At 39.4% G+C, this 14613-nt stretch overlaps 1 protein-coding gene across 2 annotated transcripts in view; it reads left to right on the plus strand.

The window, feature by feature from the left end:
- The window catches only part of CUL5 (cullin 5), a 129726-nt gene that overhangs the window by 22120 nt on the left and 92993 nt on the right, over positions 1 to 14613 (plus strand). The window contains exon 2 of one of the 2 annotated variants that reach the window (XM_043481072.1): positions 38 to 147. The exons of the other annotated variant lie outside the window; for it this stretch is intronic. Within the exon in view, the coding sequence (XP_043337007.1) occupies positions 38 to 147 (110 nt within the window). The remainder of the gene's footprint in view (positions 1 to 37; positions 148 to 14613) is intronic. 2 annotated transcript variants of the gene reach the window in all.

A 14613-nucleotide genomic window follows, 5' to 3' on the forward strand; every position in this document is an offset into this window, starting at 1 on the left:
CCCTTGAACTATTCTGTCCTTTTTTTTTTCTTTTTAGAATAAAGGTTCTCTTCAATTTGAAGACAAATGGGATTTCATGCGTCCAATTGTTCTGAAGCTTTTACGCCAGGAATCTGTTACAAAACAGCAGTGGTTTGATCTGTTTTCGTAAGTAATTGATTCATTCTAACTTTTTGCTAACATTAAGGAAATTTTCGTGGCTATATTCAAATGGAATATTGGCACCAGATTGGACTGCTTACCTGTTTGAAGTAATTACTGGTATTGAAAGTGAAAATGTTAGTCACTAAGTCGAGTTCAACTCTTTGTGAGCTGTGGACTGTAGCCCACCAGGCTCCTCTGTCCATGGGTTTCCCAGGCAAGGATACTGGAGTGGGTTGCCATTTCCTTCTCCCGGGACCTTCCCGACCCAGGGATCCAACTTGCGTTTCCTGCCTTGGAGGCAGATTCTTGACTGTCTGAGCCACCAGGGAAGCCCATTACTGGTATTGGGGCACTCCCAGTCACTGAACCATTCCTAGGCTTCCTTGTGGCTCAGCTGGTAAAGAATCCACCTACAATGCAGGAGGCCCAGTTCAGTTCCTGGTTTGGGAAGATGCCCTGGAGAAGGGAAAGGCTACCCACTCCAGTATTCTGACCTGCGGAATTCCATGGACTGTATAGTCCATGGGGTCGCAAAGAGTCAGACTTTCTAAGTGACTTTCATTAATTAATATTTCATTGTATTTATGAATCACAACGTCTTTATTCATTCATCTGTCAGTGGACATCTGGGTTGCTTCTGTTTCCTGGCTAATGTAAATAGTGCTGCTTTGAAGGTTGGGGTACATGTGTCTTTGTGAATTACTGTTTTTTCAAGGTATATACCCAGAGTGGGGTGGCTGGGTCATTTGGTGGTGGTTTTATTCCTAGATTTTAAAGGAATCTCCATACTGTTTTTCATCGTGGTTATATCAATTTATATTCCCACAAACAGTGTAAGAGGGTTTCCTTCTCTTCACATCCTCTCCAGCATTTACTCTTTGTAGATTTTTTTAATGGCCGTTCTGACTTGTATGAGATGGTGCCTCATTATAGTTTAATTTGCATTTCTCTAATAATGAGAGATTTTGAGTATCTTTTCATGTATTTGTTGGCTATCTGTGTGTCGTCTTTGGAGAAATGTCTGTTTCGATCTTTCACCCATTTTTTTTTATTAGGTTGTTTGTTTTTCTGATATTGGCTAATGAACTACTTGTATATTTTGGGGATTAAGCTTTTGACAGTTGCTTCTTTTTTGATTATTTTCTCCCATTCTGAGGGTTGTCTTTTCATCTTGTTTAAAGTTTCCTTTGCTGTGCAAAAGCTTTTAAATTTAATTAGGTCCCATTTCTTTATTTTTGTTTTTATTTTCGTTACTCTAGGAGGTGGGTCCAAGAGGATCTTGCTGGGATTTATGTCAAAGAGTGTTTTGCCTGTATCTTCCTCTTAAGAGTTTTATAGTTTCTGGCCTTACATTTAAGTCTTTAATTTGTCTTGAGTTTATTTTTGTGTATGGTATTAGGAAGTGTTCTAATTTCATTCTTTTATGCATAGCTGTCCAGTTTTCCCAGCACTGCTTATTGAAATGGTTGTCTTCTCCATTGCCCTCTTTGTCAAAGATAAGGCATCCGTAGATGTGTGGGTTTATCTCTGGGCTTTCTATCTTGTTCCATTGGTCTATATTTCTGTCTTTGTGCCAGTACCATACTGTCTTGATTATTGCAGCTTTGTAGCATAGTCTGAAGTCAGGAAGGTTGATTTCTTCCAGTTTCATTTTTCTTTCTCAAGATTGCGTTGGCTATTTGGGGTCTTTGGTATTTCCATACAAATTGTAAAGTTTTTTGTTCTAGTTCTGTAAAAAATGCCATTGGTAATTTGATAGGGATTGCACTGAATCTGTAGATTGCTTTAGGCAGTATAGTAATTTTTACAATATTGATTCATCCAGTCCAACTTTGTGTCCTCTTTTATTTGTTTCATCAGTGTTCTATAGTTTTCTACATACCAGTCTTTTGTGTCTTTAGATATGTTTACTCCTAGGTATTTTATTCTTTTTGTTTCAGTGGTGAGTAGGATTGTTCCCTGCATTTCTCTTTCTGATTTTTCACTGTTAGTGTGTAGGAATGCAAGGGATTTCTGTGTATTGATTTTGTATCCTGTGACTTTACTAAATTCACCGATGAGCTCGAGTAATTTTCTGAGGGTATCTTTAGGGTTTTCTATGTATAGTATCATGTCATCTGCAGACAGTGAGAGTTTTAGGACTTGTTTTACACTCTTGATTCCTTTTATTTCTTTTTCTTCTCTGACTTCCATGGCTAGGACTTCCAAAACTGTTGAAATAATAGTGGCGAGTGTTATCTTTTTCCTAATCTTACAGGAAATGCTTTCAGTTTTTCACCATTAAGAAAAATGTTTGTTGTGGGTTTGTCATATATGACCTATGTTGATAGGTTCCTTCTATGCCCATTTTCCAGAGAGGTTGTCTTCATAAATTGGTGCTGAATTTTTTCAAAAGCCTTTTCTGCATCTATTGAGATTATCATATGATTTTTATCTTTTACTTTGTTAATGTGGTGTAACACCAAAAAAAGATGTCCTTTTCATCATAGGGGGCTGGAATGCAAAAGTAGGACGTCAAGAGATACCTGAAGTAACAGTCAAGTTTGGCCATGGAGTACAAAATGAAGCAGGGCAGAGGTTAACACTTCTGCCAAGAGAACACCCTGGTCATAGTATACACCCTCTTCCAACAACACAAGAGACACCTCTACATGTGGACGTCACCAGATGGTAAATACTGGAATCCAATGAATTATATTCTTTGTAACCAAAGATGGAGAAACTCTATACAGTCAGCAGAAACAAGACCTGGAGCTGACTGTGGCTCAGAGCATCACCTCCTTATTGCAAAATTTAGACTTAAATTGAAAGTAGGGGAAACCATTAGGCCATTCAGGTATGACCTAAATCAAATCCCTTATGCTTATACAGTGGAAGTGACAAATAGATTCAAGGGATTAGATGTGATAAATGCCTGAAGAACCATGGACAGAGGTGTGTGACATTGTACAGGAGTTAGTGATCAAAACCATCCTCAAGAAAAAGAAATGCAGCAAGGCAAAATGGTTGTCTGAGGAGGCCTTACAAATAGCTGAGAAAAGAAGAAAAGAGAAAGGCAAAGGAGAAAAGGTAAGATACACCCATGTGAATGCAGAGTTCCAAAGAATAGCAAGGAGAGATAAGATGCCTTCTTAGGTGAACAATGCAAGGAAATAGAGGAAATCAATGGGAATAAGAGGAAGAATGGGAAAGACTAGTGATCTCTTCAAGAAAATTAGAGTTACCAAGGGAACATTTCATGCAAAGATGGGCACAGTAAAGGACAGAAACAGTGAGGCCCTAACAGAAGCAGAAAAGATTAAGAAGAGGTGGCAAGAATACACAGAAGAACTATACAAAAAGGCCCTGGATAACCACAATGGTGTAATCACTCCCCTAGAGCTAGACATCCTGGAGTGTGAAGGCAAGTGGTGCTTCAGAAGCATTACTCTGAACAAAGCTAGTGAAGGTGATGAAATTCCAGCTGAGCTATTTCAAATCCTAAAAGATGATACTGTTAAAGTGCTGCACTGAATATGCCAGAAAATTTGGAAAACTCAGCAGTGTCCATGGGACTGATAAAGGTTAGTTTTCATTCCAATCCCAAAGAAAGGTAATGCCAAAGAATGTTCAGACTACTGCATACTAGCGCTCATTTCACATGCTAGCAAGGTAATGTGCAAAATCCTTCAAGCTAGGCTTTAACAGTACATGAACTGAGAACTTGCAGATGTGCAAGCTGCATTTAGAAAAGGCAGAGGAACCAGAGATCAAATTGCCAACATCCACTGGATCATAGAAAAAGCAAGGGAATTCCAGAAAAACATCTACTCTCTGCTTCATTGACTATGCTAAAGCCTTTGTGTAGATCACAACAGACTGTGAAAAATTCTGAAAGAGGTGGGAATACCAGACCACCTAACCTGCCTCCTGAGAAACCTGTATGCAGGCCAAGAAGCAGCAGTTAGAACTGGACATGAACAATGGACTGGTTCAAAATTGGGAAATGAGTACTTCAGTGTATATTGTCACCCTGATTATTTAACTTATATGTAGAGTACATCATGTGAACTGTTGGGCTGGATGAATCACAAACTGGAATCAAGACTGCCAGGAAAAAGATCAGTAACCTCACATATGCAGATGACATCACCCTAATGGCAGAAAGTGAAGAGGAACTAAAGAGCCTCTTGATGAAGGTGAAAGAGGAGAGTGAAAAAGCTGGCTTAAAACTCAACATTCAGAAAACTAAGATCATGGCATTTGGTCCCATCACTTCATGACAGATAGATGGGATAAAATATGGAAATAGTGACAGACTTTATTTTCTTGGGCTCCAAAATCACTGTGTACAGTGACTCTAGCCATAAAATTAAAAGATGCTTGGTCCTTGAAAGAAATGTTGTGACAAACTTAGATAGCGTATTAAAGAGCAGAGACATTACTTTGGCAACAAAGGTCTGTATAGTCAAAGGTATGGTTTTTCCTATAGTTATGTATGAATGTGAGAGTAGGATCATAAAGAATGCTGAGTGTGGAAGAATTGATGCTTTCAAACTGTGGTGCTGGAAGAAGACTCTTGGGAGTCCCTTGGACAACAAGGAGATCCAACTAGTCATTCCTAAAGGAAGATTCATTGGAAGGACTGATGCTGAAGCTCCAATACATTGGCCTCCTAATGCAAAGAGCTGACTCATTGGGAAAAAACCCTGATGCTGGGAAAGATTGAGAGCAGGAAAAGGGGATGACAGAGGATGAGATGGTTTAATGGCATCACTGACTCAATGGACATGCACTCATGTCCACTCCGGACACTCTGGAAGATAGTGAAGGACAGGGAAGCCTGGCATGCTGCAGTCCATTTGGTCACAAACAGTTGGACATGATTGAGAGACTGAACAACAACAGATCACATTAATTTATGTATATTGAGGACTCCTTGCATGCTTGGGATAAATCCCACTTGATCATGGTGTATGATCGTTTTAACATGTTATTGGATTTGTTTGTTAGTGTTTTGTTGAGGATATTTGCATATGTACATCAGTGATACTGGCCCGTAATATTGTGTGTGTTGTAGACTAAAAAAAAAAATACCAGCAACCTGACCATTGAGAATTAGGTTTTGTTCGGTGGGCATGTTAGGATGGTGGGAGTCATCATCTCAAGTGACCCCAAGAGAGTTGACTCAGAGGAGGCAGGGGAGGAGCCAGGCTGTATATAAGTTTGCAGCAAGGGGCAGGTAATCTGAATATTAAAAGATTACTGTTAATTAAGAGAAAACTAAATTTATCACATGAAGAGATTTAGCGATCTTCTATGTATGGGAAAATACAAGCGTCTGGGCTTGCTGAAATCATTTCTTCCATAAGCATCTAGATATTTGGGGCCAATCCTGCTTCCTTTATCGTTCACATACTAATTCCTTGTTTATGGTAAGAAATAGCATATGTGATGGATGGCTGCCTCTCCCATTCCCCCAGCTCCTTAGTGCTCACAGGGGAGGAAGTAGCTGATGGCTTCCAAATAGCTGGCTTTGTTTCACTTGGGCTCAGAAATCTGTATTTGGGAAAGGCTTGTGTACTGGTAGAGAGTAGAACAGGAAACGTTTCATATCACTCTGTGTGTGTGTGTGTGTGTGTGTGTGTATAAGGTATCTTTGTCTGGTTTTGGTATCAAGGTGATGGTGGCCTTGTAGAATGAGTTTGGGAGTGTTTCTCCCCCTGCAGTGTTTTGGAAGAGTTTTAGAAAGATAGTTGTTATTTATTCTCTAAACATTTGATGGGATTCACCTGTGAAGCCATCTAGCCCTGGACTTTTGCTTTTTGGGAAGTTTTTTGCTCACAGATTTGATTTCAGTGCTGTACCTATTTTCAGTTGGTCTGTACATATTTTCAATTTCTTCTTGATTAAGTCTTAGAAGGATATACTTTTTTAAGAGGTTGTCCATTTTATTGGTATATATAGTTGCTCATAGTAGTCTCTTAATGATCCTTTTTATTTCTGCATTGTGTGTTGTAACATCTCCTATTTCTCATTTCTAATTTTATTGATTTGAGTCTTCTCCCTTTTTTTCCTTGAGGAGGCTGGCTAACGGTTTGTCAATTTTGTTTATCTTTTCAAAGAAGAAGGTTTTGGTTTTATTGATCTTTGCTATTGTTTTCTTCAAAGGCATAAATTTACCTAGTTAAAATTAATTCCTCCTAACCATGACATTTATCCTAGAAAAACAGCTGTCTTTCCCCCTCAGTTTCTGTTGTTTGTTGTATTGTTTAGTCACTAAGTTGTGTCTGACTCTTTGGGGACCCCATGGACTATTGCCCCTTAGGCAAAAACTTTGGAGTGGGTTGCCATTTCTTTCTCCAGGACATCTTACCTACCCAGGGATGGAACCCGCATCTCCTGCATTGGCAGGTGGATTCTTTACCACTGAGCCACCAGGGAAGCCCTGGACACTTTTTATATGCCTGAGGCATCAATTCAAGCAAAGCACAACTATGGCCATAAAGTTCAACTTGACCTGAAAATTTTTCAGGGTTGAAGTAGTGTCTTGATGGTCAAGGTACATATGAAAAGAAATACAGCTTCAGAGGACCCACATGGTACCCCTGGAAAGAAAGATTTTGCATTTCTGGGTACTCCAGGCAAGATATAAATTAGATATTGGATTGGCCAAAAATTTCCTCAGTTTTTAAAGTAAAAATTGTCATTCAGTCACTTAGTCATATCCAACTCTTTGCGACCCTATGGACTATAGTACGCTAAATTTCCCTGTCCTTCGCCATCTCCCAGAGCTTGCTCAAACTCATGTCCATTGAGTCAGTGATTCCATCCAACCATTTTGTCCTCTGTCATCCCCTTCTCCTGCCTTTAGTCTTTCCCAGCATCAGGGTCTTTTCAAATGAGTCAGCTCTTCGCATCACGTGGCCAAAGTATTGGAGCTTCAGCTTCAACATCAGTCCTTCCAGTGAATATTCAGGACTGATTTCCATTAGGATTGACTGGTTGGATCTCCTTGCATTCCAAGGGACTCTCAAGGGTCTTCTCCAACACCTCAATTCAAAAGCATCAATTATCTTCAGTGCTCAGCCTTCTTTATGGTCCAGCTCTCACAACCATACATGACTATTGGAAAAAACCATAGCTTTGATTCAGTGGACCTTTGTTGGCCAAGTAATGTCTCTGCTTTTTAATACACTGTCTAGGTTTGTCATAGCTTTTCTTTCAAGGAGCAAGCGTCATTAAACTTCATGGCTGCAGTCATCATCTGCAGTGATTTTGGAGCCCAAGAAAATAAAGCCTGTCACTGTTTCCATTTTTTCCCCATCTATTTGCCGTGAAGTGATGGGACCAGATGCCATGATCTTAGTTATTTGAATGTTGAATTTTAAGCCAGGTTTTCTCACTCTCCTCTTTCACTTTATCAAGAGGCTCTTTAGTTCCTCTTCACTTTCTGCCATAAGAGTGATATCATCTGCATATCTGAGGTTACTGATATTTCTTCCAGCAGTCTTGATTCCAGCTTGTGCTTCATCAGCCCAGCATTTTGCATGATGTACTCTGCATATAAATTAAATAAGCAGGGTGAGAATATACAGCCTTGAAGTACCGTTTTCCAGTTTTGAACCAGTTCATTGTCCCATGTCCAGTTCTAACTGTTGTTGCTCCTTGATCTGCATACAGATTTCTCAGGAAGCAGGTAAGGTGGTCTGGTATTCCCATCTCTTGAAGAATTTTCCACAGTTTGTTGTGATCCACACAGTCAAAAGCTTTAGTGTATCAATGAAGCAGAAAGTATATGTTTTTCCGGAATTCTCTTTCTTTTTCTATGATCTGATAAATGTTGGCAATTTGATCTCTGGTTCCTCTGCCTTTTCTAAATCCAGCTTGAAACAGTCAAAAGCTTTAGTGTATCAATGAAGCAGAAAGTATATGTTTTTCCAGAATTCTCTTTCTTTTTCTATGATCTGATAAATGTTGGCAATTTGATCTCTGGTTGCTCTGCCTTTTCTAAATCCAGCTTGAACATCTGCAAGTTCAGTCACAGCACTTTCTCCATATAATGCACAAGTCATTTTTTTCATTTCAGTTGTGTTTTTAACTTTCTTAAAATGTTAAAGCATGGTATCCTGAAAATGTAGCTTTTTCCTTCCATCTTCAATATTAAGATGGGTACACGAAAATTCACCAGTTTTGATGAATTTTTTAAAAAATCTGTGCTGAAATGACAGCTGTCACAAATTGTTTCAAATGAAGTTAAAGACAACTAAGCACTACTGAAGCCATCTTACAGAAAAAATGGAACGAATCTTTTGGCCAACTCGATAGTGTAAGCTAACAGGTCCCTCAGTATGTCATCCCACGGGGCCATTCACTTTAGCATTCTAAGTTTAGTCCATTTAATTTAGTTCATGACTTGTTTTCAGGTGGACTGCCTGAAGGCAATTAGTTCCAGTCAGTTTCTTTATCCATGACACCATCTCATTGGCTTCATAGTGTGAATGTCGATTAGAGGTGTTCATTGTGAAAGGTGTAGGAATTGGGGCTGCTTCCTGCTGTCTCAGAGCACTGGTAGGTGTGATTGAAGCGTGGCATTCAGTTTGAATTGAAAGGACTCAACAGTGTGGGAAGCCAACTGCCAGAGTTTTCCTTCAGGAAGAAGGGAAAACTTTCAAGAATACTTATGAAAAACAAACGTCAGTGTCCTCCTCTCTGTACTTTACCAGGTGCTGTGTTTTATTTTTTCCTCCCTTGTAGAATCTGTGTGTCCCATTCAGTAATGACTTTTCATTTTTCTCCCAATCACCCAGACCTGGAGGATGAACAGAAACATTTTTACAAAAAAAAATCATTTTTATACAACTTAACTAGAAAGACGTGTGATTTGGGATTAGTCTGGATGAATTCAAAAATTTTCAAAATAGGTTTATGTCACCTCCTACACCTTTTTTGTCCTGGTTATTTTCCTAATGCAGTGTGTGTGTTATGCTGGCTGAGTCACTTCAGTTGTATCCAGATTCTTTGCAATTCGATGACTGAAGCCTGCCAGGTTTCTCTGTCCATGGGATTCTCTAGGCAAGAATACTGGAGTGGGTTGCCATTTCCTTCTCCAGGGGATCTTCCTGACCCAGGGATCAAACCCAGGTCTCTTAGATCTCCTGCATTGGCAAGTGGGTTCTTTACCACTAGTGCCACCTGGGAAAAGATCAGTTCCTTTCTAGAGATAGCTGTGTTTAATAATGAAGCTGCATTAATAAGTGTGTGTGTGCAAGGAAGGGTAAGGTGAATGTGAGGGTAATAAAATCAGGTTATTAATTCATTCTTGAAAGCTGCAGCTAATCCAGAAAACTGGATACAAGTCCATAGCAATCAGACTTCCCTGAAAGGGAATCGTGACTCTAGTCTGTAACAAGCGAGTAGAGTGCATTCTCCCAACTTATAACTTTTGGCAGTAGTCATAAGTTAGGAATGTACTTTATTAGGCCTGTATAACTGACAGCTTGATGGAGATGGCCCTGTCAGAGAATGAGCCCTTTCCTATGGGCATCTTCAAGTGATTCAGATGGTCCAGCCAGAATCCATGATGTTTTCAATTTATGGCTTCAGAGAGGGTGTCTTAAATCTTCTACAGTCCTTAAGTCAAAGTCCTATTCACTGAGCATATGCTTGTTTTAGTTCAGCACAGCTTGTGTTGAGGTTTAAATAGCCAGTATCAGACTATTGTCAGTTTTTAGCTTAGAGTCAGATCCACGTAGTTAGGATTTGTGAATTCAGGATTCCGAAAAAGCCAGTGACTTTTCTTCAGCAGTGGCCAAGCCAAGATGTGGCAGAGCAGATAGTTATGTTCTAAGTGCAAGTGACAACCAAGACTTTTCTAATGCCTTTTCATTTTCTCAGTCTCAGAGTTCAAATTAATCACTCAAAAATAATGCATATTATGCTGGAAAATCATCAGACTTTCAGGATTAGATATCTGACTTCACAAGAGCTCAGTAGCAACCAAAAACTGCTTTTTAAAACTCCAAAGGTATATTTCTGTTTGGAAATTTCCTTTGTTTACATGTTGTCTCCCTTTTCTCTGAGATGGCAATAAATACAAATAATACTGGTTTGGCCAGAAGTTTGTTCGGTTTTTCTGTAAGGTGACTCTAGTAATGCTTATTTAGTTGTCTTTAATGTCATTTGAAACAATTTTGTTAAGATTGTATTCTAACAGCTGTCATTATCAGTGTGCATTTTAAAACACACTTATCAAAATTGATGAATTTTTGTATATCCATTTTATTATTGAAGAAGAAAGAAAAAATCAACATTTTCGGCATATTGTGCTTTATTATTTCAAGAAAAGTAAAAACACAACTGAAACCCTAAAAAAGATTTGTGTATTGAGAAGGTGCTGTGACTTATCCAACATGTCAGAAGTGGCTGGCAAAGTTTCATGCTGGAGATTACTCACTGGATGATGGTCCATGCTTGGGTAGGCCCATTGAAGTTGATAGTACTCAAATCAAGACATTAATTGAGAACAGACATGCTGTATGATGACAGAGATAGCTGGCATACTCAGAATACCCAAATGAAACATTGAAAATCATTTGCACCAGCTTGGTTTATGTTAATGACTTTGATATTTGGGTTCCACATAAGTTAAGCAAAAAAAACCCTTTTTCTTTTTTTTTTTTTTTCTACCTTGTTTCCACATGCAATTCTCTACTTAAATGTAACAAAAATGTTCCATTTTTAAAACAAACTGTGATGGGCAATGAAAAGTAAATAGTGTACAATAATGTGGAATGGAAGAGATCTTGGGGCAAAAGAAATAAACCATCACCAACCACACCAAAGGCAGATCTTCATCCAAGAAGGTGATTTTGTATATATGGAGAGATTGGAAGGGAGTCCTCTATTATGAGCTCCTTGAGGAAAACCAAATGATTTAATTCTAACAGGTATTGCTCCCATGAGACTAAAAAGCAGCACTTTAAAAAACGCATTCAGAATTAGTCAACAGAAAACTAATAATCTTCCATCAGGATAATGCAAGATGGCATGCTTGATGACTGAACAAAAGTTGCTACAGCTTGGCTGAAAAGTTCTGATTCATCTGCCGTATTCATCAGACATTGCACCTGTGGATGTCCATTTATTTTGTTGTTTTTGTTTTGTTTTCTGCTGTGCCACCTAGCTTGGGGGATCTTAGTTTCCTGACCAGGGATTGAACCCTGGCCCTCTGCAGTTAATGTGAAATCCTAACAAGTAGACTGCCAGGAAATGCCGTGTTTTGGTCTTTACAAAATTCTCTTAATGGAAAATATTTCAATTCTCTGTAAGACTGTAAAAGGCACCTGCAGCAGTTCTTTGCTCAAAAGATAAAAAGCTTTGGGAAGATGGAGTTATGAAGTTGCCTGAAAAGGGGCAGAAGGTAGTGAAACAAAACAGTGAATACAATATTCAATCAAGTTCTTGGTAAAAATAAAAATTTCATCTTTTATTTTTACTTAAAAAACTGAAGAAACTTTTTGTCCAATCTAATAGTATCCATTATGGAGATTTATTTATTCTGTTTCTTATACTCAAACAGTTTAATTTTCTATTCCACTCACCAGCAGTGTAAAGCAAGGAAGGTATGTCTCATATAACTTTTTGTTTTGCAACTTTTCCTGATTGATATGATCCATCTAAGCATTTATGAGAGTGCAAGCATATAATACTTTATATTTTTATTTTTCATACCTCCAGATGCAATAGCCACAAAATACAAAGGCATCTTTTAAACTTTCCCTGTCTCTTTTTTCTTACTGCATATTTATTCAAACTCCTAGTGATAAATTTAACATTTACAATATTAGCATTGCAGTTGTTGGAAGTTCCTGACTGGAAAGTAGGAGGCATGGAGGGGTTGCTGAAGCAGCAGTAGTTAGGCTGAAGAAACAGCTGAAATAGTTTCCTTTCCTTTTGTTAACTAAAGCTTTCTCCAGCCCTGAGACCTAATATAACTTTTAATTCCTCATGCTTGGGGGAGAGACCAACACAAGCATTTAACAATTTTGGTCCAGCCAGAGCTTACCTCTGTGAACTTTGGGCCTTTTCTCCTGCAGTTCAGAGGTGAGAACATAAACCAGAGGTATCACCTGTACTGTGCTTTTTCTCTTCTTACTTCAGTCATCATGGCCAAAGCAGATTGAAGATTGAATGAGCCAACTCTCTTAGAGTTAGGCTGTCATTTTCAAATTTCGTAGGTAACTTTTATCTCTCTCAACAGATAGCAACTCAGCTGCTGATTCATCATGGGTGATAGCCATGCAAGTAGCAAAGTTTCATCATCCTACCACTTCATCCTTCCTTTTCTCAAACAGTGCTTTCACCATATTTAATGAATCCCACTTCTGACATCAGCCCTGTCAGTGGTCTTTAAGACCACTCCCAGGTCCAGTGATTATTAGGAAGACTCATAGGACTCAGCGTATAGTTGTGTTCATGGCTGTCATTATACAGTAAAGGGTACAAAGCAAAGTGCAGCAAAGGTGCCTTTGGTAAAGGGCAGGAGAAACCAGGTGCAAGTTTCCAGGCATCTTCTTCCAGTGGAACATACCCACGTAATTCCTGTAGCAACTAATTGTGACAGCACATATGAAATGCTGTCTACCAGGGCAGCTTCTTAAAGATTCAGTGCCCAGGGCTTTTAATAGAGATGGTTACAAAGGCAGGTTCTGCCTAAGGTGAACCAAATTCTAGACTCCTAGACCAAAAGCAAGTGTTTGACCAAAATAAAATTTTTATGTAGCAGTTTAGGCACAGTGAGTGATTTTTATCAGGAAATGGTAAAAGCTCTTGCAAAACTCAAGTCCTGCCAGTCAAGAACTAATCTTGCAACCGTGTCTTCCTAAGGATAGTAGTTTCACACCTGGTATGACTTGTGTGTGTGTGTGTGTGTGTGTGCACTCACTAGTAAAATACTGTATCAGTGAGTTGTAGGTGCGTGACTGAATAATCTATACACATTAAGCTGTTCTCTTTTTTTTTTTCTTTCCCTCATGAGCAAATAGTCTAATCTTAAATAACATAGAACTTGTTGCATTATATTAACTTATATCCATGATTTGGCCTTTTGAGAAGTTAGAATTTAGTAAGAAGCATCTGAGACATTTTAAAAACTTCATAGCATTCCTGTATATGTGTATTTTTCTTAAATTATTTAATCAAATGTATTTTATGAACAATATATTGAATGTGGTGGGGTTTTCTATTTTGTTTTGTTTTTGCCACTTTGTTTGATAATATGATTTATCATGTAGAATAATGCTTGGTCTCTGAGCACTTCTGACTGGGAAAGTTAGCATGGTGTAGTGGTGTTTCCTGCTTAAACTATACATCTCAGCAGAAATAGTACTTGCTATAGTTAGTGACCTTAGCACATTGTTTTTATTTATTTATTTATTTATTTTTTTTTTTGAACAGTATACGCCTTTATTAGATGAGCTAAGACAGGAGGGAAGAGGGTTTATTTGCCTTTCTGGGCCTTGATCTTCCTCAGATAGAACTCGAGCTCTTTTCCCTCTAGCACATAGCCGTCTGCTCGGCCACACTGGCCTGGTCTTGAAGCGATGCATGCAAGAAGCTTGCCCTGCTGGAACTGCTCCTCTAGAAGACTGCTGATTTTCGCATTCTTTTTCCTCTCATCATATTTCTTCTGAATTTTCTTTGATCGTTTCTTTTTTAAAATCTCTCCCTCCTCAGGAGTCAGCTTGGGCCCTTCTTGCGGCCCAGGGGCAGTGCCTAGCGGGACTCGTACCACTGTCGGTACGGTGTGCTGTCAATGAGCACAGTGCAGTTCTTCACCAGGGTCTTGGTACGGACCAGTTCGTTGTTGGATGCATTATAGACAACATCGATTATTCTTGTCCTGCGTGTACAACACTCCAAGCCCCAGGAGAAGTTCCCCACGTCCAGCCTCAAGGCCCGGTACTTCTTGTTGCCTCCCCGCACATGGACTGTGTGTATGCAGCAGGGGCCAATCTTTGTGTTGGCAGCGGGCGTCCCAGCTCACGCTTCCGCTTCTTGTGGTAGGGCTTTCTCTTGCCCCCGGTCTTACGGCGCTTGTGCCAGTTGTTGCCCCCGGTCTTACGGCGCTTGTGCCAGTTGTCCCGAGAGATGCCCATCGCTCGGCGCTGGCTGGAAAGAGCAGCACATTGTTTTTAAAAACCCTTGGTATCCTTGGAGTTATCCAAGGCTGCTCAATATGTGTAATCCTTTTAGGTTAAAAGATTCTTGTAGGGGACTTCGCTGGTGGTCCAGCAGCTAAAACTCAGCGCTCCCAATGCAGGGAGCCTGGGCTGATCCCTGGTCAGGGAACTAGATCCTGCAAGCCACAACTAAAGATCACGCATGCTGCAAGGAAGATCGAAGGTCCCACATGCCATGACTAAGACCCTTTGCAGCCTCACAAATAAATAAATATTAAAAAAAAAAAAATTCCTCTATATCTTACCA

This window comes from Cervus canadensis, chromosome 11 (genome assembly GCF_019320065.1).
Source record: "Cervus canadensis isolate Bull #8, Minnesota chromosome 11, ASM1932006v1, whole genome shotgun sequence".
Lineage (NCBI taxonomy): Eukaryota > Metazoa > Chordata > Mammalia > Artiodactyla > Cervidae > Cervus > Cervus canadensis.